Source organism: Erythrolamprus reginae, chromosome 1 (assembly GCF_031021105.1).
Source record: "Erythrolamprus reginae isolate rEryReg1 chromosome 1, rEryReg1.hap1, whole genome shotgun sequence".
Lineage (NCBI taxonomy): Eukaryota > Metazoa > Chordata > Lepidosauria > Squamata > Dipsadidae > Erythrolamprus > Erythrolamprus reginae.
The window spans coordinates 417,092,583-417,116,796 of record NC_091950.1 but is presented as its reverse complement, the minus strand read 5'-3'; the positions used below and the strand labels follow the sequence as shown (position 1 = coordinate 417,116,796).

At 42.6% G+C, this 24,214-nt stretch overlaps 2 protein-coding genes across 2 annotated transcripts; both read left to right on the top strand.

Annotated features, from left to right (window-relative positions):
* Positions 1-390: 390 nt before the first annotated feature.
* LOC139155646 (lysophosphatidic acid receptor 3-like) lies at positions 391-1,350 on the top strand. Its single transcript, XM_070730902.1, has one exon. It carries the CDS (start codon positions 391-393, stop codon positions 1,348-1,350), a length of 960 nt encoding a protein of 319 aa, XP_070587003.1.
* A 15,875-nt stretch (positions 1,351-17,225) lies between these two features.
* On the top strand, positions 17,226-24,112 carry ZNHIT3 (zinc finger HIT-type containing 3). The gene is made up of 6 exons (XM_070742590.1): positions 17,226-17,477; positions 18,805-18,836; positions 20,048-20,130; position 22,072; positions 22,283-22,363; positions 23,622-24,112. The coding sequence occupies exons 1-6, from the start codon at positions 17,383-17,385 to the stop codon at positions 23,810-23,812; spliced, it is 483 nt and encodes a 160-aa protein (XP_070598691.1). The 5' UTR covers positions 17,226-17,382; the 3' UTR covers positions 23,813-24,112.
* Positions 24,113-24,214: the final 102 nt, after the last annotated feature.

Sequence of the window (24,214 nt, the reverse complement as noted above, 5' to 3'; positions counted from 1 at the left end):
CCACTGGTTTATTGTTTTCACCACCAGGAGTTTTTTTTCCCTTAGTTCCAGATTGGGTATCTCTTTAATGATCTTTCACCCATTGTTTCTTCACTCACTCTACGCTTTGGAGAACCTTCAAATCTTCCAGTTCATCTACATCTTTAGTTGGGTGAGCGGTGGCCTCATATGATCTACAGGAGTCCATGATTTGGAATATCTTCAGTGGCAGTAAGGATCCAATCAGAAAAGTTTCCTTCTAAGATCCAGAAAGTTGTATGAATAACAATCTGTGGATTTATCTGATCTCGCCTTTGACCTGGATTCTTGGCTTTAGCTTTCCATTCTGATATTCTTGCCTCTGATCTTCAGCTTTGATGGTTGTCTAAGGTTTCGGGGCCGATCCTCACCATGATCCGAAAGCATGAATGTTTAAACAACAGCACCGCTCCCATATGGAACCGCCACCTGGTTCTGGCCTTGGGCATCCCTCAACTTCTCATCACCTTCATCTCCGCACTCTTCAACTCAGGCGTGGTCCTTGGGATGGTGTTCTCCAAGGAGTTTCACAAGCCCATCTTCATCCTTTTCTGCAACTTGGCCATCTCCGATTTCCTCTGCAGCTCTTCCGGCTTCTGGATCGCCATGCTCTTCATCACAAACCCTCAAAGCACCGTTGTGGGGTCCAAGGAACTACTCCGAGCTTACGCCTTCTACGCCATGTCGATCCTGGCCACCATTTATAACCTGGTCATCATTGGGGTTGAACGCTACCTGGCTGTATCCAGAAGTCGAGGGATGAGATGCCGAATCACCAGGAACCAGATTTTGAGTACCGCGTTGGGTATTTGGGTGTGTGCCTTCTCCTTGGGTTTCATGCCTCTCATGGGTTGGAACTGCTTGGAGAAGGATAAGATGTCCTCTCTGTACAGTCCGCTGTGCATGGACTATCTCACCTTCATCACTATTCCTCACTGTCTGGTAGTGTTAGTTCTACCACTCTTCACTTACCTAAACATCATCATCTTTTTGCGGAAAAACCAAGGAACTCTGGGGCAGTGCCACACTACCTACCGCCTAGCTGAAGTCCAGGTTGCCAGAACCAGTGTGTTGATTTGGGTTTTGGCTTTGTTTTCCTACGCTCCTTTCTTCGCCGGGGTTGTGTTTGATTCCACCACTCAACAGTGTCCCAGTGAGCATTCTCGAGCTATCTATATCTTCAGAAACTTCACGGCGATCATGATCACCATCAACTCCCTTGGGGATCCTATCATATACTCCGTGAATATGAAGAAGTTGGGACACAAGCTCAGGTTTCTGAAACTCCCTTCCAACAACCGCATTGAAGTCCAAGTCATTGGACAGACCTGACTTTGGGGTGAATCTCCGGACCTGTGAATTTCCGCCTCCTGGGAATGATCGACAACTGGTATGATGGATGGTGCTGTCCTTTACATGTCTGCTTGGAAATGGATCCCATTAGAAGGAATGTTACTGGGAATTTGGAATAGAAAACATTCCAAACATACAGTGGTACCTCATCTTACGAACGCCTCTTCTAACGAACTTTTCAAGATACGAACCCGGTGTTTAAGATTTTTTTGCCTCTTCTTCTGAACTATTTTCACCGTACGAACCCAAGCTGCTGCTTCTGGGATGAAGGGGTTTCTTTTTTCCCCCTTTTTTGAAGAAAGAAAAGGGAGGGGCGGCTTGGAGAGGGAAAGAGTTTGCAGAGAACAGAGTGCTTGCAGAGGCACTGAAAGGGTGTCTTTTGAAGAAAGAAAAGGGAGGGGCGGCTTGGAGGGGGAAAGACTTTGCATTAACAAAAGTAGAAGAACAGCGTGCTTGCAGAGGCACTGAAAGGGTGTCTTTTGAAGAAAGAAAAGGGAGGGGCACCCCCCTTGCCTTTCTTCCTTCCCACTCACCCTTTAGCCTAGCCTTGCTTCTTCCACCCGCCCCCTTTAGCTTCTCCTCCCTGCCCTCTGTTCGCCTCCCTTCTAAACTTTGGGATTTTCCTGAAGGATTTGCACGCATTATTTGCTTTTACATTGATTCCTATGGGAAACATTGTTTCGTCTTACGAACTTTTCACCTTACGAACCTCCTCCTGGAACCAATTAAGTTCGTATCTTGAGGTACCACTGTACTTCATTTAGTGATGCATATCACAACCGCAGTCAGAATATCAATAGCTCGGATGTGGAAAAAAGAAACGACCCCAGTTATTGAAAAAATCTACCAGTTGTGTAGAGATGGATAAAATGACCAAGGAGATTAAGGGAACAAAAGATAAAGAAACCCACAAGATATGGGACACATGGTATGAATGGATCCAAAACAGATACAAAATATAATAATATATAGTGTCAGTGTACATAGAAATAACACCTATACAGAATAGAATAAGGCAACATTTATAAATGCAATAAGTAATTAAATGTTTTTTTAATTGTATATATTATAAATGTATATATGTATATTAATGAGATTATATTTTGAATTGAATACGCTGCATAATGAACGATAAATATAAATTGTAATAGATACAGGTCACAATCTGTGGAAATTTATCAATTTTATTTTATTATTCTGTGAAAAATGATAAATAAACTTGGGGGGAAAGGAAATGAATCACAACAGTAGTGCTTCTCCATTATTTTCTGCTATGCTCCCCCCCCTGAAGAATTAAAGTATGATCATTTTGTATCAGAACTTTCCTAGACCCAGAAAATTCTTGGCTGACCTATCCAGATCTTGAACTTTAGCCCTGCTTCATCTTTTTCTCCTAACCTCTCTCAGGACTACGGTATTTTATATTTAAGGGTCAAGTTCCCTAAGACAGTCAACACAACCCTAGATCTCTGAATTTATAGCAGATGCTCATTTCACAGGCCCCTAACTCTCCGATCTGGGTCCCAATGGCATTTTAGTGTCAATATTTATTACACTGCTCAAAAAAAATAAAGGGAACACTCAAATAACATATCCTAGATCTGAATGAATGAAATATTCTCATTGAATGCTTTGTTCTGTGCAAAGCTGGAGGTTCTGACAATATGTGAAATTGATTGTCCATCAGTGTTGCTTCCTAAGTGGACAGTTTGATTTCACAGACGTTTGACTTACTTGGAGTTACATTGTGTTGGTTATGTGTTCCCTTTATTTTTTTCTTCCAATTTTGGAGCTATTTCTAAACCTTGTTTCTTTCCCTTTATAGAATAGAATTCTTTATTGGCCAAGTGTGATTGGACACACAAGGAATTTGCCTTTGGTGCATATGCTCTCAGTGTACATAAAAGTAAAATTTTTAATTATTTTTATTTATTCTTTGTGCAATTTACAATACATATGAAAGAGAATAGACATTAAGTAATATATATAATGATAGAAAGTAAGAAAGAAGAGAAGTAGGAGGAAAGGAGAGAAAATGTATGATATATGAGATAAGGAAAGAAGATTGGACAGGGGACGAAAGGCACACCAGTGCACTTATGTACGCCCCTTAGTGGCCTCTTAGGAACCTGGAGAGGTCAATCGTGGAGAGTCTTAGGGAGAAATGTTGGGGGCTGGGGGCTGACACCACTGAGTCTGGCAATGAGTTCCACGCTTCGACAACTCTATTGTTAAAGTCATATTTCTTACAGTCAAGTTTGGAGCGGTTGATGTTAAGTTTGAATCTGTTGCGTGCTCTTGTGTTGTTGCTGTTGAAGCTGGAGTAGTCGTTGACCGGAAGGACGTTGCAGCATATGATCTTGTGGGCAATACTTAAATCATGTTTTAGGTGTCGCAGTTCTAAGCTTTCAAGATCCAGGATAGTTAGTCTATTTTCGTAAGGTATTCTGTTTCGAGTGGAGGAGTGAAGGGCTCTTCTGGTGAAGTACCTTTGGACGTTTTCGAGAGTGTTGATGTCTGAGATGTGGTGTGGGTTCCAGACAGATGAGCTGTATTCGAGAATGGGTCTGGCATAGGTTTTGTAGGCTCTAGTCAGTAGTGAGAGATTGCCAGAGCAGAAGCTACGTAGGATCAGGTTAACAACTCTGGAAGCCTTCTTGGAGATATTGTTGCAGTGGGCTTTAGCACTTAGGTCATTTGATATTAGTATTCCAAGGTCTTTTACTGAGTGTGGGTTGGCTGCAAGAATTTGTTTATTCAGTTCATAAGTGTGGTTTGGATTCTTTTTGCCGATGTGGAGGGTAGAGCATTTGTTGGTTGATATTTGAAGTTGCCAGGTGTTAGACCAATCTGAGACAAAGTTGAGGTCTTTTTGGAGAGTGGGTGTGTTGTCTGTGGTGTTGATATAAATATATTCTACTAAAAAAAATAAAGGGAACATTCAAATAACACATCATAGATCTGAACGAATGAAATCTTCTCAATGAATATTTCATTTGCACAACTATTCCATTTGCACAATAGCATGAGAAATTGATTCTCAATCAGTGTTGCTTCCTAAGTGGACAGTTTGATTTCACAGAAGTTTGATTTAGTTGGAGTTATATTCTGTTGTTTAAGTGTTCCCTTTATTTTTTGGGGCAGTGTACATTTGTCAAGAATCATGAATCATGATTATTATTATTATCTATAATTATTTAATACATTCTACCAGGTAGATCTTCTACTGATATTCTAATGCTGCCTCCTGTGTATCTCTCTATTTGACCTCTTTTGGGAAGTACCTTTTAATATGATCTATTCGGACTGAGTCTGCAGTCCTCCCTTTCTTTACATAAGAGAATTAAAGCTAAACGCCAATGATTTTTGAGAGGTTCTGAATGCAGATTTACAGTAGAGTACATATTGTACTGCTACCCAGTTTTCAGCACCTGAAGGAACGGACAGTTCCCCGCCATCAAAAAGCCAAACAAAACTGGGAACAACCAAAATTGTTTCCAAATTTAAATGTCAAGGAAATGCAGTAGAGATTCAGCTTTAAGATTCATGACTTTATTATTATTTATTAGACTTGTATGCCGCCCCTCCAGAATGAATTATTAATCAGAATAAATCTCTGATCATTACAAAAGCTTGCTTTATTTTTATTTTTTGCTCTTTGTTATAGTAAGTCACCTTGAGGTTCGACTACTGTAATGCTCTCTACATGGGGCTACCTTTGAAAAGTGTTCGGAAACTCCAGATCGTGCAGAATGCAGCTGCGAGAGCTATCATGGGCTACCCTAAATATGCCCATGTCACACCAACACTCCGCAGTCTGCATTGGTTGCCGATCAATTTCCGGTCACAATTCAAAGTGTTGGTTATGACCTTTAAAGCCCTTCATGGCACTGGACCAGAATATCTCCGAGACGGCCTTCTGCCGCACGAATCCCAGCGACCGATTAGGTCCCACAGAGTGGGCCTTCTCCGGGTCCCGTCAACTAAACAATGTCGGTTGGCGGGCCCCAGGGGAAGAGCCTTCTCTGTGGTGGCCCCAACCCTCTGGAACCAACTCCCCCCGGAGATTAGAACCGCCCCTACTCTCCTTGCCTTCCGTAAGCTCCTTAAGACCCACCTTTGTCATCAGGCATGGGGGAACTGAGACATCTCCCCCGGGCATATACAATTTATGAATGGTATGTCTGGATGTATGTTTGCTTAGAAAATGGGGTTTTTAAAATATTTTTAAACAGTAATTTAGATTTGTCATAAATTGTTTTTCACTTTGTTGTGAGCCGCCCCGAGTCTGCGGAGAGGGGCAGCATACAAATCTAAATAATAAATAAATAAATAAATATGTTACACTTGGCTTTTAAAAAAACCCAGTCGTTTTATTGATTTCCCCCCCATCAGTTCTATCTGTTTACTCAACTAATTGCCCCATGATGGATCTCAGCCAGATAGTTCCTCCAATATAACGAGTTATGACTTACTAAAAGCTTGCCCAATAATGAAATTTTTACTTTTTGCTGTGCCCCAAAATTTATTGCTGACATCTCAGTTTGGATTAACAGTGGTAAATGTTGGAGAAGAAAGAAGATTTAAAAAAAGATTTAGATTTAAAACAGATAACATTCACAAAACGATGCTTAACCTGGATTAAAGATACTGTATATTATTTTATATACCTGTACAGTGTTCCCTCGATTTTCGTGGGGGATGCGTTCTGAAACCGCCCGCGAAAGTCGAATTTCTGCAAAGTAGAGATGCGGAAGTAAAGACACTATTTTTGGCTTTGAACAGTATCACAAGCCTTCCCTTAACACTTTAAACCCCTAAACTGCAATTTCTCATTCCCTTAGCAACCATTTAGATTATTATTCACCATGTTTATTTATTAAAGTTTATTTAAAAAAATATTTATTAAAGGCGGATGAAAGTTTGCCGATGACGTATGATGTCATCAGGCGGGAAAAACTGTGGTATAAGGGAAAAAACCACAAAGTATTTTTAAATTAATATTTTTGAAAAACCGTGGTATTGCCGTTTCACGAAGTTCGAACCCGCAAAAATCGAGGGACCACTGTATATCTTTTGTGATAATAAAGAAGAAAATGTACAGTATGTTTTTAATAAATTAATAAAAAGGCTTTGCTGGAGGAGGTATGTTGCACCTCTGTATGATCCTCCTTTCCATTCTAATTTTTAGGGGATGGTTGTGCATAATATATCTCTCTATGATCCTCCATTCTGTTCTCTTTTGGTACCAGTTCGTAAAATGGGCAAAACTCACTTAATAACTGTCTGGCCTCCATTGTGGTCTTAAGTCGAGGACTACTTGTAAAGGAAAATAAAGCAAGAAGGATCTTGTGTGTGGTTCTTTTGCCCATGTGCAGAACCTTTTGCACATGTGCAGAGCATCCGTGATGATGTCAGGGCTAGTGGGCGGAGCCTCCCACCACCGCTACCAGTTCGCCCAAACCAATGTGAACCGGCAGAATATATCACTGGTGCAAGAGGATACGAGTTCATATTGGGCTAGGTATTTTTCCTTATCACTTAAAAAGAAAAACAAACATTTTAAATATCTTAATTCAACATTTCTCTCCAGAACATGTGGTATAGTAAACAATGTTATCTCCGAGACCGCCTTCTACCGCACGAATCCCAGCGACCAATTAGGTCCCACAGAGTGGGCCTTCTCCGGGTCCCGTCAACTAAACAATGTCGGTTGGCGGGCCCCAGGGGAAGAGCCTTCTCTGTGGCGGCCCCGACCCTCTGGAACCAACTCCCCCCGGAGATTAGAACTGCCCCTACTCTCCCTGCCTTCCGTAAACTTCTTAAAACCCACCTCTGTCGTCAGGCATGGGGGAACTGAAACACCTCCCCCGGGCATGCACATTTTATGTATGGGATGTTTGAGTGTATGCTTGTTAACAAAATGGGGTTCTTTTAAATGTTTTAAATTATATTTGGATTTGTTACAAACTGTTGTGTTGTGCTGTGAGCCGCCCCGAGTCTGCGGAGAGGGGCGGCATACAAATCTAAATAAATAAATAAATAAATAAATAAATAAATGTTAATGGGATATGAAAAACATGGCTCATTTTGCTGATAAAATGCGGATAAGTCCTGAATAAATTTATCTTTCATTATAAGGTAGTTACTGATTTGGTGGCTGTGCTCTTTTCTTTCAACCCAAACTATTTCCCACTGTTTTAAATATCACCAACCCAATTAAAGAAATAATTTATTTTGCGGCATTTGGCAACGGTTCTGCTTGCCAGCTAAAAAGAGGAATTAAATAGGTTTTATGACTGTGCCTTAAGAAATATGGACAATACATAAATTAAAGCAGGTTTATTGTCTGCCATTTCAGGATAAAGAACATTATTCAAAGTCCACAAAAGAGGTAAGAGAGTGGGTAAGTGAAAAAGAAATGCAACAACAAAAGGGATATACAGTTAGTCCTCAGCTTATGTCCATTCATATAACAATGTTTATATACAAGATACTAGTAAGAGAGAAACATTAGGACAGGGGACGGAAGGCACTCTGGTGCACTTATGCCCACCCCTTACTGTGGATACGCTAAGGGCAAAGTTTGGGGGGGGGGTTTAGGTGATGATACTACAGAGTCAGGCGGTGAGTTCCATGCATTAATTATTTGGTTTCTAAAGTCATATTTCCTGCAGTTCAGTTTGGAGCTGTTTACTTTAAGTTTGTGTCTGCTGTGTGCTCGTGTGTTGTTGTGGTTAAAGCTGAAGTAGTCGTTGACAGGAAGGACGCTGTAGCAGATGATTTTATGAGCTATGCTTAGGTCGTGTTAAAGGCGACATAGTTCTTAGCTTTCTAAACCTAGGATTGTAAGTCTAGTTGTGTAGGGTACATTCTGTTGCGAGTGGAGGAGTGGAGGGCTCTTCTAGTAAAGTATCTCTGGACATTTTTTAGAGAGTTTATGTCCGAAATGCGTTATGAGTTCCAGACAGATGAACTGTATTCAAGGATTGGTCTGGTGAAAATATTGTCTGACTTCGTTGCTATGTCCTATTCCAGTTAATGGATATTATTATTATTATTATTATTATTATTATTATTATTATTTATTAGATTTGTACGCTGCCCCTCTCTGAAGACTTGGGGCGGCTCACAACAATAATCAAAAACAATATAACATTGCAACAAATCTAATATTAAAAGAGAACAATATATAAAACCCCGACAATTTAAAACCCATGCAACACATACATACCAAAAACATAAAATATAAAAACTTAGGGGAGATGTCTCAATTCCCCCATATACTCTGACAGTATGGTCACTAAATGAACTGTTGTTAAATCAAGGTCAACTTATACAGAGGCCCAAGGATGAAATCCAGCAGGTTCTGACAGGTTCTGGAGAACCCATAGTGGACATTTTGAGTAGTTCAGAGAATCGGCAAATACTATCTACCCTGGCTGGCCCCAGAGTGAGGAGGGAATGGGGATTTTGCAGTATCCTCCCCCTGTCACAGCCACCAAGCAATGCCCACCAAGCCACGCCACGCCCACAGAACCGATAGTAAAAAAACAATTGGATTTCACCACTGCAGATGCCTCCTATTTTATTGTGTATTAAAGGGGATGGAAATATTTCATTTCAATTCAATTCAATTCAATTTATTAGATTTGTATGCTGCCCCTCTCCGAAGACTTGGGGTGGCTCACAACAACAATAAAAACAGTATAACAATGGAACAAATCTAATAATAAAATTACATTAAAAACCCCCAACAATTTAAAAACCATATAACACATACATACCAAACATAAAATATAAGAAAGCCTGGGGGAGATGTCTTAATTCCCCCATGCCTGGCGATATAGGTGGGTCTTGAGTAACTTGTGAAAGACAAGGAGGGTGGGGGCCGTTCTAATCTCCGGGGGGAGTTGATTCCAGAGGGCCGGGGCCGCCACAGAGAAGGCTCTTCCCCTGGGGCCCGCCAAAGGACATTGTTTGATCGACGGGACCTGGAGAAGGCCAACTCTGTGGGACCTTATCGGCCGCTGGGATTCGTGCAGTAGAAGGCGGTTCCGGAGGTATTCTGGTCCAATTTATTTATTTATTTATTTATTTGTTGGACTTGTATGCCGCCCCTCTCCGAAGACTCGGGGCGGCTCACAACATGTAAAAACAGTCACAACAATCCAATTAATTAAAATTTAACGATTTAAGAAAAGAAACCCCATATGATAACAGACACACATACAAGCATACCATGCATAAATTGACGTGCCCAGGGGAGATGTTTAGTTTCCCCATGCCTGACGACAAAGGTGGGTTTTGAGGAGTTTTCGGAAGGCAGGAAGAGTAGGGGCAGTTCTAATCTCCGGGGGGAGCTGGTTCCAGAGAGCCGGTGCCGCCACAGAGAAGGCTCTTCCCCTGGGACCCGCCAACCGGCATTGTTTGGTTGACGGGACCCGGAGAAGGCCCACTCTGTGGGACCTAATCGGTCGCTGGGATTCGTGCGGCAGGAGGCGGTCTCGGAGATATTCTGGTCCGATGCCATGAAGGGCTTTAAAGGTCATAACCAACACTTTGAATTGTGACCGGAAATTGATCGGCAGCCAATGCAGACTGCGGAGTGTTGGTGAAACATGGGCGTACCTAGGTAAGCCCATGACTGCTCTCGCAGCTGCATTCTGCACGATCTGAAGTTTCCGAACACTTTTCAAAGGTAGCCCCATGTAGAGAGCATTACAGTAGTCGAACCTCGAGGTGATGAGGGCATGAGTGACTGTGAGCAATGAGTCCCGGTCCAGATAGGGCCGCAACTGGTGCACCAGGCGAACCTGGGCAAACGCCCCCCTCGCCACAGCTGAAAGATGGTTTTCTAATGTGAGCTGTGGATCGAGGAGGACGCCCAAGTTGCGGACCCTCTCTGAGGGGGTCAATAATTCCCCCCCCAGGGTGATGGACGGACAGATGGGATTGTCCTTGGGAGGCAGAACCCACAGCCACTCCGTCTTATCCGGGTTGAGTTTGAGTTTGTTGACACCCATCCAGGCCCCGACAGCCTCCAGGCACCGGCACATCACTTCCACCGCTTCGTTGACTGGGCATGGGGTGGAGATGTAAAGCTGGGTATCATCGGCATATTGATGATACCTCACCCCATGTCCTTGGATGATCTCTCCCAGCGGTTTCATGTAGATGTTAAATAGCAAGGGGGAGAGGACCGACCCCTGAGGCACTCCACAAGGGAGAGACCTCGGAGCCGACCTCTGACCCCCCACTAACACCGACTGCGACCGGCCAGAGAGGTAGGAGGAGAACCACTGAAGAACAGTGCCTCCCACCCCCAACCCCTCCAACCGGCGCAGAAGGATACCATGGTCGATGGTATCGAAAGCCGCTGAGAGATCGAGGAGCACCAGGACAGAGGATAAACCCCTGTCCCGGGCCCGCCAGAGATCATCCATCAACGCGACCAAAGCGGTTTCCGTGCTGTAACCGGGCCTGAAGCCTGACTGTCGGGGACCTAGATAATCAGCTTCTTCCAAGGACCGTTGGAGCTGGAGCGCTACCACCTTCTCGACAACCTTCCCCATAAAGGGAAGGTTGGAGACTGGACGATAGTTGTTAAGTACGGCTGGGTCCAGGGAGGGCTTCTTGAGGAGGGGGCGCACAAGCGCTTCTTTATAGAGTGGTGGAAAAACTCCCCTCCCCAAGGAAGCGTTGGTAATCTCCTGGGCCCAGCTCCGTGTCACCTCCCTGCTGGCCGAGACCAACCAGGAGGGACACGGATCCAGTAAGCAGGTGGCAGAACTCACAGCTCCGATGGCCTTGTCCACCTCATCAGGTGTCACCAGATCAAACTCTTCCCAGACAGGTGGACAAGTACGTGCCCCAGTCACCTCGACTGACTCGTTGTCAGTCGACTCTGTTTTACAATTGGAGTCGAGGTCGGCCCGGATCTGAGCGACTTTATCAGCGAAAAACGTGTTAAACTCCTCGGCACTACTCTGCAAGGGCTCCCCAACTCCCCCCTGATTAAGAAGGGAGCGGGTCACCCTAAACAGAGCAGCCGGGCGGGATTCCGCTGATGCAATCAAGGCGGCATGGTACGCGCATCTTGCCGCCTTGAGCGCCACTTTGTAAGTCTTAATAAAAGCTCTTACAAGTGTTCGATCGGATTCTGACCTACTCTTCCTCCATCGCTTCTCTAGACGTCTCTTTTGGCGTTTCAACACCCGGAGCTCCTCGTTGAACCATGGGGCTCTACGGGGTCTAGCGCCGCGGAGAGGTCGCAAAGGCGCAATCCGGTCGAGAGCCCCTGCCGCAGCCCTGTTCCAGGCCTCAGCAAGGGTCTCCGCCGAACTGTGGACGAGTGCCTCTGGAATAACCCCAAGCGCCGTCTGAAAGCCCTCTGGGTCCATCAGGCGTCTGGGGCGGAACATCTTCATTGGTTCCGCCTCCCTGCGGGGAAGGATTGGAGCCAGGAAGTCAAGCCGTAGCAGAAAATGGTCAGACCATGACAAAGGCAACACTTCTAAGCCCCTTAATCTCGGACCATTACTCAATTGCTCGGAAAGGAATACCATGTCAGGTGCGTGCCCTCCCTCGTGAGTCGGACCCTGTATTACTTGAGTCAGGTCCATGGCTGTCATGGTGGCCATGAACTCCTGTGCCAGCCCAGAGGTTTCACCGAGTGACGGTAGATTGAAGTCCCCCAAGACAATGAGTCTGGGGAACTCCACCGCCAACCCGGCTACCTCCTCGAGTAGCACAGGCAGGGCTTTTGACACGTAGCTGGGAGGCAGGTACGTGAGAAATAAGCCCACCTGAACCCCTAAGTCCAACTTCAGCAAGAGAGACTCACAACCTGCAATTTCCGGAGCAATGAGTCTACGCAGGCAAAGGCTCTCCCTGGCTATAATAGCCACTCCTCCCCCCCTTCCCTGGGGTCGAGGTTGATGCCATATCTGAAACCCGGCTGGGCAGATTTCAGAGAGAGGAACCATGAAAGGCTTTAAATGTCATTATCAACACTTTGAATTGTGACCAGAAACCGATCGGCAACCAGTGCAGGCCACGGAGTGTTGTAGAAACGTGGGTGAATCTAGGAAGCCCCATGATAGCTCTCGCAGCCGCATTCTGCACGATCTGAAGTTCTGCACAATCTGAAGGTCTTTCAATGTTCTGCAGTTTCTTTTCCTTACTAATGTCTCCTTCCTGACCAATAAATTTGAATAGTAATTTCCAAAATTCATACCAAACAACAACAACAAGAGTTGGTAGGGACCTTGGAGATCTTCTAGTCCAACCCCCTGCTTAGGCAGGAAACCCTACACTACTTCAGACAGATGGTTATCCAACATCTTCTTAAAAACTTCCAGTGTTGGAGCATTCACAACTTCTGGAGGCAAGCTGTTCCACTGATTCATTGTTCTAACTGTCAGGAAATTTCTCCTTAGTTCTAAGTTACTTCTCTCCTTGTTTAGTTTCCGCTCATTGCTTCTTCTTCTACCCTCAGGTGCTTTGGAGGATAGGTTGACTCCTTCTCCTTTGTGGCAACCCCGGAGATATTGAAAGGCTGCTATCATGGTCGGCTGGAAGCTGACCAAGGGGAGATTCAACATGGAGATAAGGAGGAACTTCCTGACGGTCAGAGCGATCAACCAATGGAACAACCTACCAGCGGACCTTGTGAACTCCAACACTCTGGACATTTTTAAGAGAAGATTGAACTGCCACTTGACTGGTGTGCTATAGGGTTCCTGCTTAGGCAGGGGGTTGAACTCGGTGGCCTTCATGGTCCCTTTCAACTCTAACAATAAATAAATGAATGAATGAATGAATGAATGAATGAATGAATGAATGAATGTATGTATGTCCTGGTCCTTCTTTTCATTAAACTAGCCATGCCCAGTTCCTGCAACCGTTCTTCATATGTTTAGCCTCCAGTCCCCTAATCATCTTTGTTGCTCTTCTCTGCACTCTTTCTAGAGTCTCAACTCTCAACATCCTTTTTGCATCGTGGCAACCAAAATGTAAGTTTCAGTTTGATTAGATTTTTCCTCCTTCCATTCCTGTATAGTGCTTATTTTTACAGCAAGAAACTTGCCTGTTTTTTAATTTATTTGCATTTACCATGCCTCTTAAAGTTTTCTCTCTCCTCTGTTTGTTTCCTAGTTTTCGCTCCTCTTTAAATGTAACTTGTCACACTTATAAAAATGCGTCTAATGATAGTGTTCAGAGCATCCGATGCGATATTCAGATCAGCCTGCATGATTATTAACTCGAAATAAATTTTATGTTTTCCCGTGAAATTTTATCTTTAACTCAAGTGTTGCTTAGAAACAATAAATGCCGTCTTCACTTTAAACTGTAATGAGATTAACATTGTGCGTTATCGATAACAAACAGAACTTTGGCCTGGACAGAACTGCTTACTTTTCCTATTGCGCATCTAAATGGAGCTAAAATAAAATTCAAATATTATTGTTTTCTTAGTAGATTTTCATATTAAGTAAATAAGACACATAACATAGCCCTTCATGGTATCGGACCAGAATATCTCCAGGACCTGAGTTTGTTGTATTTTGCATTATTTCTGGCGATGGAGTTCATGGTCTTAATGAACTGTTGTTTGGTAGTTTCATTTTTGCAGGCTATTCTGCACAACCGGGAAGCCATTGATCCATCACTGTACTTTAGTACAGGGCCACTTCTAGAAACCTCTAAGATATCGTCAGGGGCGATTGATTGAGGATGATGGTTGTGGATGATACTACGAATATTTGATAGATCGGTTTCCCCATTTTCCTCTAGGCCAAAAGGTACGGCGTTATGGCGTTTTTGTCCCCGTTCCATGGCATCTTGTATCAGGGTAGAGATGTCGGTAGTAGGGTTTGGAGGTAGAGGTTTTGGTGGCCTTGGTGGGGTATAAAGTGGTGGTGGTGGGGTGGTGTAGGGTACTTGTTTTGGTGTTTTAGCGTTTGTCAGATCTTGGATGTTTTTTTCTATGGAGGCAAGCGGTGGTTCCATGCTTTCTGTGTATGATTGTTGAGTTTTAGAGACTGCTGATAGGATTACATCGGACAAATTGCCGAGGGAGTCTGGTTTGGGAGTACAAGATGGGCAGAAATATTTTACTCCTATATTTATATTTTACTCCTATATTTCTCTTCTATACTCTCTTTGATACATTCTTCAGATCATGCAGAATGCAGCTGCAAGAGCAATCATGGGCTTTCCCAAATATGCCCATGTTACTCCAACACTCCGCAGTCTGCATTGGTTTCCGATCAGTTTCCGGTCACAATTCAAAGTGTTGGTTATGACCTATAAAGCCCTTCATGGTATCGGGACAGAATATCTCCGGGACCGCCTTCTGCCACACGAATCCCAGCGACCAGTTAGGTCCCACAGAGTCGGCCTTCTCCGGGTCCCATCGACTAAACAATATCATTTGGCGGGACCCCGGGGAAGAGCCTTCTCTGTGGCGGCCCCAGCCCTCTGGAACTTACTCCCCCCAGAGATCGGAATTGCCCCCACCCTCCTTGCCTTTTGTAAACTTCTCAAAACCCACCTCTGTCGTCAGGCATGGGGGAATTGAAATATCTTCCCCAGGCCTATATAATTTATGTATGGTGTGTTGTGTGTATGTTTTTTTAAATTATGGGTTTTTAATTTCGTATTATTAGATTTGTATTGTACGTTGTTTCTATCACTGCTGTGAGCCGCCCCGAGTCTACGGAGAGGGGCGACATACAAATTAATTAATTAAATAAATACATACATACATACATACATACATACATACATACATACAAACATAAATACATAAATAAATACATAAATAAATAAATTTAACAAGTGGTAGCCTGGTGCCTAGCTTCATGTCACTGCTATCATGTCTCTCCTAGTCTCCCCTAGTCCTTCTTTTCATCAAATTAGACATAGCCAGTTCCTGCAACCATTCTTCATATATTTAGTCTCCCCGGATTACTCTTTATTGAACTTCTCTGCATTCTTTCTAGAGTCTCAACATCCTTTTTACATCATGGCGACCAAAACTGAATACAGTGATCCCTCATTTTTCACGGGGGATGCGTTCCAAGACCACACGTGAAAAACGAATTTCCGTGAAGTAGAGGAAAGATATTTTTTTATGTATTTAACGAGTATTTGGACTTTTAAAACCCACCCTTTGCATTAAACAGTCATTCTATATAATGTTTCTCAGCTGGAACTACATGTAATATCCTACCAATTTCTTTAATAGAGTACATAGAAACATAGAAGTCTGACGGCAGAAAAAGACCTCATGGTCCATCTAGTCTGCCCTCATACTATTTTCTGTATTTTATCTGCTATCCTATACACGTTTGACAAACAAACAAATTCTGACAGCCCCCCACCCCACCAGCACTCCCTGTAATGAATTTGCAATGATGACTGTACTAAAAATGATTATCTAGCACCTCCTTGTGGTGGAGAGTTGTCATTATCCCAAAGGTGCTTTTTCAGGAGGCAACTGGAATTTCTTGTTTTTTCCTTGAAGACCTTTTGCTTCTCATCCAAAGAAGCTTCTTCAGCTTTAACTGGATGGTGGGGAATGGAAGCATTGATATTCCTTGCAGACAGCTGGTCATTTGCCTTCTGCAGAAAATACAACTTCAGCAACAGAGTGATCAATGCCTGGAATGCACTACTCGATTCTGTGGTTTCTTCCCCAAACCCCAAAAACTTTAAAGTTTGTCTACAGTCAACCTCTCCCCATTTCTAAGAGCGTCTGTAAGGGGTGTACATAAGTGCACCACTGTGCCTACCCTCCTTGTCCTACTGTCCTCTTTTATCATCACTTTTTACTTATGTTTATGCAAACTATTATCCTATACATGTTCCGAAAGAGTTTAAAAACTCATCTTTGCCACCAGGCTTGGGGCTTTTAGATCTTCCCCCTGACCAATGAATGTTTTAAGTATGACTGTCGAATGATTGGATTGATAGGTTTTCTTTTTAATTGAATTTAATGGTTGTCCTATTAATTGGATTCACATTATTGTTGTTTTTGTACATGCTGTGAGCTGCCCGAGTCCTCGGAGAGAGGCGGCATACAAATCCAATAAAATAAAATAAATAAAATAAATAAAATAAATAAAATACATAAAATACATAAAATACATAAAATAAATAAAATAAATAAAATAAATAAAATAAATAAAATAAATAAAATAAATAAAATAAATAAAATAAAATAAATAAAATAAATAAAATAAATAAAATAAAATAAAATAAATAAATAACAATAAAAATAAATAAATGGCAGCCTACATGAACCAGGAAGCACGGCTAAGGTGTCTTTGAGGACATAGGTGATCGAAACATTTAAATATATTAAAGGGTTAAATAAGGTCCAGGAGGGAAGTGTTTTTAATAGGAAAGTGAACACAAGAACAAGGGGACACAATCTGAAGTTAGTTGGGGGAAAGATCAAGAGCAACATGAGAAAATATTATTTTACTGAAAGAGTAGTAGATCCTTGGAACAAACTTCCAGCAGACGTGGTAGATAAATCCACAGTAACTGAATTTAAACATGCCTGGGATAAACATACATCCATCCTAAGATAAAATACAGAAAATAGTATAAGGGCAGACTAGATGGACCATGAGGTCTTTTTCTGCCGTCAGATTTCTATGTTTCTATAGGTAAAACCTGATGGAGGGTTGGACCAGATCAGAGATAGGCAAAGTTGGCTCTTCAGTGACATGTGGACTTCAACTCCCAGAATTCCTGAGCTGGCATGATTGCCTGAGGAATTCTGGGAGTTGAAGTCCACAAGTCCTAGAAGAGCCAACTTTGGCTACCCCTGGAATAGATGACCTCGAAGCTCCCTCCGAATACATGTATGAACAGCCGAGAGATGGATTCGCGGGAGGAGCAGTTGCTGCCGAGTTTGAAGCCAAGCCCCGCCCGGGAGGCGGTCGGGAAGGCGGGCCGGAAGAGGCGGCCTGAGAGACGGCCTTGGAGCAGGCCATGCCGGGGATGCATGGTGAGGGTTGTTGCGTGGTCTGCGGCCGAAAGGGGCGCCAGGCCGCGAAGTACCGATGTCCGAGCTGCCGGGAGAGATAGTAGGTATCGGGGCCCTGTCTGTTTATGCTCAGCGGCCGCTTGCGTGAGGGAAGGAAGGGGCTTCCCGCTGGTCCCGGGAGTGGGATGGGGGGAATCTTGGGGGGGGGGATGTCCGGACTAAGGTGGCTTGAAGATGCTTTGCAAGAACAGGGGGCGTTCCGTTTATTTATTTTTCTATATATAAACTCCCAAATTCCCCAGCCAACGATGCAAAAAGCACTTATTGGATAAAATTGATTTGTTTATTGGCTGGGGAATTCTGGGAGATGAAGTCCACACGTCTTAAAGTTCCTAACCTAGCTCTGATTTAGCAAATGCATTCCGGGAATGTGGGGATCTTGGTTAGAGTTTTGTTTAGTTGCTCTCTTTATTGAAAAAAATTCTGTCTTGTGCAATTCCAGCTCTTTGGTCTGATGGATACTTTGGTACAGGGGTCCACAGACTTGGCAACTTGTGGACTTCAATTCCCAGAATTCTCCAGCCAGCCTAGCATATCATTCTGGGAATTGAAGTCCACAAGTGTTAAAGTTGCCAAGTTTGAAGACTTCTGCTTTGGTGTGTAATATAAATCTTGAAAGATGGGGTAAATTTGAGGAGCCAAGTGAGTTGTATGTTATCACCCTCTGGAATCAATTTGCTTCCTTAACTGGCATTTTGTTCTCTATTTACCCAATCTTGTCTGAAGGATCAACAAGACCTCTGTCCATGTGCAGAGTGCATTCCTCCCACCAGATCCCAAACTGTTGAAATGCAAAAACTTGGGATCAATCACCCAGAGTCCCTTGAAGTTGGGCGGCTTATAAATAAATCTAATAAAAATATTCATATTTTTGTTTTTGTTTAATTTAAAAAAAAACCTTTATTAAAATTTAAAATATACAAATACTTCTGTGACATGAATGCGTCCATAATAATTGAACAATTCAACATCGTTACAACAGTACTCAAATCTTAGCTCTATTCTTATATACTCAGATATTCCTTTTTGATCAAATATACGTAAATATAATTTATGCCTTATTTTGATCAATATATTCCCTATTTTTATTTTCTGATCATTGATACCAGTTTTCCCATGTTGAGCAATGTTCCCAGTCTTTTTATCATTTAATTCTATAGTCAGTTTGTCCATTTCTGCATATTCAATTTCCCCCCCCCAAATTATTACATCCTCTGTCGGTATAGTGGACGTTTTCCAAGTTTGTGCGAGTACAATTCTCGCTGCTGTAGTAATGTGGATAATCAAATATTTAATCATATTTTTGTTCTCTAACTCTTTTGCTCTTAAAACTCCTGCCCTAATGGATAATTCTCTTCTTGTTTCAGTTGTTCTGTGCCCTGTTACAAGAAGCACAAAGGTAAATTTCCTTTTTCATCTGCATCCCTATTCAATGAATTCAAATTGTAATTCTGTGTTTCAGCCTTCCCAAAATCTATATAACTGCAGTTAGTGCAAAATGCAGCCCAGCGAGCCGTTATGGGCCTTTCAAGGTATACCCGCATTTCAACACCACTCTACAAGCTGCATTGGCTACTGATTGCTCTCCGAAAGCAATTTAAAGTGTTGGTCATGACCTATAAAGCCCTATATGGCTTAGGACCAGGTAACTTACGGGACAGTCTTTTGTCTTATGAATCCCAGTGAGTGGTCAGGTTGGGCCTTCTCCAGGTCCTATCAGCTAAGCAATATCGCCTGGTGGGCCTAGGGGAAGGGCCGTCTCTGTGGTGGCTCCGGCCCTTTGGAATCAACTCCCTCCAGAGATTCGTACCGTCCCCACTCTCCTGGCCTTTCGCAAGGTTTTAAAAACTCACCTTTGGCGGCAGGCTTGGGGCCATTGAGCACTAGCATCTTGCTCTGCCTGAATGTATGATTGTGATGGAATGAAGGTGGATGATTGTTTTTTTTAATATTTGGGGGTTTTAGATTAGAAACATAGAAACATAGAAGACTGACGGCAGAAAAAGACCTCATGGTCCATCTAGTCTGCCCTTATACCGGTACTATTTCCTGTATTTTATCTTACAATGGATATATGTTTATCCCAGGCATGTTTAAATTCAGTTACTGTGGATTTACCAACCACGTCTGCTGGAAGTTTGTTCCAAGGATCTACTACTCTTTCAGTGAAATAATATTTTCTCACATTGCTTTTGATCTTTCCCCCAACTAACTTCAGATTGTGTCCCCTTGTTCTTGTGTTCACTTTCCTATTAAAAACACTTCCCTCCTGGACCTTATTTAACCCTTTAACATATTTACCGTAAATGTTTCTATCATGTCCCCCCTTTTCCTTCTGTCCTCCAGACTATACAGATGGAGGTCATGAAGTCTTTCCTGATACGTTTTATGCTTAAGACCTTCCACCATTCTTGTAGCCCATCTTTAGACCCGTTCAATTTTGTCAATATATTTTTGTAGAGTTAGATGAGTTTTAACGTTTGGGATTCTTATGTTTCATTTTGTATTTATTCTCATTTTGTAAGCCACCCTGGGTTTACAGAGAAGGGCGGCCTAGAAATCCGTAAGGTTTAGATGTTAAAAAAAAAATTGTGATTGGAATTTTAATAGAAGAATGCGCCTCCAGAGTGGATCCAGCCATACAGCCTGCATATTCCAGCCCCATTCAGAGAGAGAAATTGCGAAAGCTGAAGGTACATATTATTTTACTTGTGAATTGGAAGGAAAATGTTTCTTCTTCTTTCTGTAATGAGAAGCGGGGAGAAAACCAGATTATTTGGAGCAATGTTTCCCAACCTTGGCAACTTTTTAGATGGGTGGACTTCAGCTTTAAAGATGGCTGGCTGGGGAATTCTGGGAGGTGAAGTCCATCTGTTTTGAAGTTGCAAAAGTTGGGAAATTTATTTTTTTATTTTATTATCTATCTATCTATCTATCTATCTATCTATCTATCTATCTATCTATCTATCTATTTATTGGATTTGTATGCCGCCCCTCTCCGTAGACTCGGGGCAGCTAACAACAATGATAAAAACAGCATGTAACAATCCAATCCAATACTAAAATAACTAAAAAAGACCCTTATTATAAAAACCAAACATACATACAGACATACCATGCGTAAATTGTAAAGGCCTAGAGGGAAAGAATATCTCAGTTCCCCCATGCCTGACGGCAGAGGTGGGTTTTAAGAAGTTTACGAAAGGCGAGGGGGGTGGGGGCAATTCTAATCTCTGGGGGGGTGTTGGTTCCAAAGGGCCGGGGCCGCCACAGAGAAGGCTCTTCCCTTGGGTCCCGCCAACCGACATTGTTTAGACATTATTTGGAGAGACAGGAAATGGCAGAATTGAAATGTTTTGCTCCTTCATGCTATGTACCATATTTTTCAGAGTATAAGACGCACCGGAGTATAAATTGCACCTTAGTTTTGGGGAGGAAATAGGGGGGGAAATCTACCTCTGGCTACCATCCTTAGTCTGTTCAGCTTCAGCATATTATTTTATTCCCTGATTAGGGCTGGAAAAAAATATTTGGAGGGAGCAGCAATGAAAACAAGCCTGCAAAGAATTAGGGCTGGAAAAAACCTTCTTTGGAGTAGCAATGAAAAAATCCTGCAAGCCAGGAAGATTTAACCACCTCCTTAAGGCTGGAGGAAAAAGCTACATTATGAGTATAAGACGCACCCAAATTTTCAGCCTCTGTTAAAGGGGAAAAAGGTGCATCTTTTTTCCTAATGCTTTGTTTTTTCACTTTTAAAACGTCACAGTAATTTTACACAGATCAATACCCAATCTTTTATATTATGTCAATTCTATAATCTACTATTGTTGTTTATATTTACAATATATTTATGTATTGTTTATATTTACCTATTTCCATTTTCCATACATTCTTTCCCATTCTTTCCCATTGTTTTTATTTTATTTTCCATCCAATTATATTCCATCCATTTATTCCAAGTTTCATAATATTTTGAGTTGAGATCTTTATTGTCAGCCTATCCATTTCTGCACATCTATAAATTTTATCTATGTTTTCTGATGGTACTGCATTATTTTTCCAATATTGTGTGTTACAAATCCTTGCTGCTCTTGGGATTATTAAATATTGAATTTTTGGCGGATACTGTTTCCCCCCCAATTCCTAATAAAAAAACATTCTGGGATATTTATTTATTTATTATTTAATTTATTGGATTTGTATGCTGCCCCTCTCCGTAGACTCGGGCGGCTAACAACAGTAATAAAAACAGCATATAACAATCCAATATTAAAACAGTTTAAAACCCTTATTATAAAACCAAACATACATACAGACATACCATGCATAAAATTGTAAAGGCCTAGGGGGAAAGTGTATCTCAGTTCCCCCATATATTCTAGTTCCATGCCTATTATTTCTTGTAGCCATCTTTGCATCATTTTCCAGAATCTCTTCGCTTTGGGACAGGTCCACCATTGATGAAAGAAGGTGCCTAGTTCTAAAAAGGTGTATCTTATACTCTGAAAAATACGGAACCTTTTCAAAGCATGAACATAGAATAGCAAGAGTGGTGAATATCTGTAATTCGGGTGTAGGATGAGAGTGGGGCTCACAAGCTTGGAGAACTAACTTTCCCACTCATAGAATAATAGGGTGGGACGAGATTTTGGAGGTCTTCCAGTGCAATTCCCTGCTTAAACAGGAGACCCTACAACAGCAGCCCCCAACTGGTCCACAGATTGGGGGTTGGGGACCCCTGCCCTTCTCCATTCCACAGGCCTGTAGCACAATGGTAAAATCTGTGTAGATGCTACTTCTTTTGGACGTCTTTAGTAATGGAATTCTCTCTTTTCGGCTTTTTAGGCCATCCTTGGTCTGTGGAGGACATTTTGACCGAAGATGACGAAGACGATAGGGTGCCTCTCCAGAAACTTCAGCTATTGAGTAAGTTTTGGGCATAAAATAAATGAGCATCCAAGAGTTAAGGAAGCTTTCTTATTTCAATCTCCTGCAAATAAAGAACCGAGGTGGTGCAGTGGGTAGAGTGCAGTGTTGCAGGCCACTAAAGCTGATTGCTAGATCTGCAGGTCAGCGGTTCAAATCTCATCACCGGCTCAAGGTTGATTCAGACTTCCATCCTTCCGAGGTGGGTAAAATGAGGACACGGATTGTGGGGGCAATAGGCTGGCTCTGTTAAAAAGTGCTATTGCTAACATGTTGTAAGATGCCCTGAGTCTAAGGAGAAGGGCAGCATTAAAAAATTGAAAAATATCTATCTATCTATCTATCATCTATCTATCTATCATCTGTCTGTCTATCTATCATCTATCTATCATCTATCTATCTATCTATCTATCTATCTATCTATCTATCTATCTATCTATCTATCTATCTATCTATCTATCTATCTATCAGCGTATTTGTGCCTTCCCCAGGATCCAGGGAAGCCTCTAGAGCAGTGGCTCTCAACTTTTCTAATGCCGCGAACCCTTATTACGGTTCCTCGTGTTGTGGTGACCCCCAACCATAAGTCTAGCGCCAATTCTCCCAACAGAGCTTTAAGCTGATTGGCAGGAAGGTCGGAAGGACACACCCCTGTAAACACCCGATTGGTCGGATTGTAAAAATATGTTCCAAGGCGCCAGAATAGACGCTTTAGTTCCTAACACCATTGGAAATTTGTTTTTTCTAATGATCCTAGACTAATGTTTCCCAACCTTGGCAACTTGAAGATATTTGGACTTCAACTCCCAGAATTCCCCAGCCAGCATTTGCTGGCTGGGGAATTCTGGGAGTTAAAGTCCAAATATCTTCAAGTTGCCAAGGTTGGGAAACACTGTCCTAGGCGACCCCTGGGAAATGGTCATTCGACCCCCAAAGGGGACCCGACCCCCAGGTTGAGAACCACTGCTTTAGAGATTGGGGAGGGTGAAAAATGGGCCTACCAGGCCCACCAGAAGTTGGGAATTTGGGCTGTTTTTTGCTTACAGAGGGACGGGAGGGCAAGGGAGGCAATTTTTACTCTCCCCAGGCATTAAATTATGCTTGCGGGCTCCCGAACAGGCGTGATAGTGTGTACACACGCACTTCCGGCACCTGCAGGGAAAAAGGTTCGTCGTCACTGTCTTAGATGCTGAGAACTTTCCCATATTTGAAATTCTCAGCTCATCTTTCTTCCTTCTCCCTCCTTTTCTTAAAACAGAGGAATCGGAGGAGCTCCGAGGCATCCTTTCGAATCCTCACCTCCGCACGCTGCTGCTGACCATTGACCAATCCAAGGACAAGAGCGGTCTCCTGAGAAAATACATGCAGGAACCTGTCTTTGTGGAGTTTGCAGATTGTTGCCTGAGGACTGTCGAGCCGGAAGTGAAGGAGAACGAACTTCTAGAGTGAAGGTGTAGGAGTCAAGTAGAGGTTTCCTCCAGCCCTGGAAAGTGGCTAGCAAATTTGGAAATGCTTTCTCTCATTCCCTGATGACTCTGCGTTGGAATCTCTTGGAAAGAATGAGCTACGTTGCTCCCAAGAATGGTTGATCCAGGCATGGGGGTAGATGAGGTGGCTGAATTATTATTTTTTTGAGCCACCAAATCTTTGCCAGTTTCCAAGTGGCAATGCCTCTGGAAGGTGGCTGGTTTTGAAAAAGAGAAATATGCTTTTATCTTTTAAATAAATTCTCTAATCAAGTCTAACTAACCCACTTTTTGTACTCTTGTCTGATTTTATATTACGTGGGAATGGAAGGAAAGATTTTACTTCTGGAGTATAAAACCAATGTACAGTGTTCCCTCGATTTTC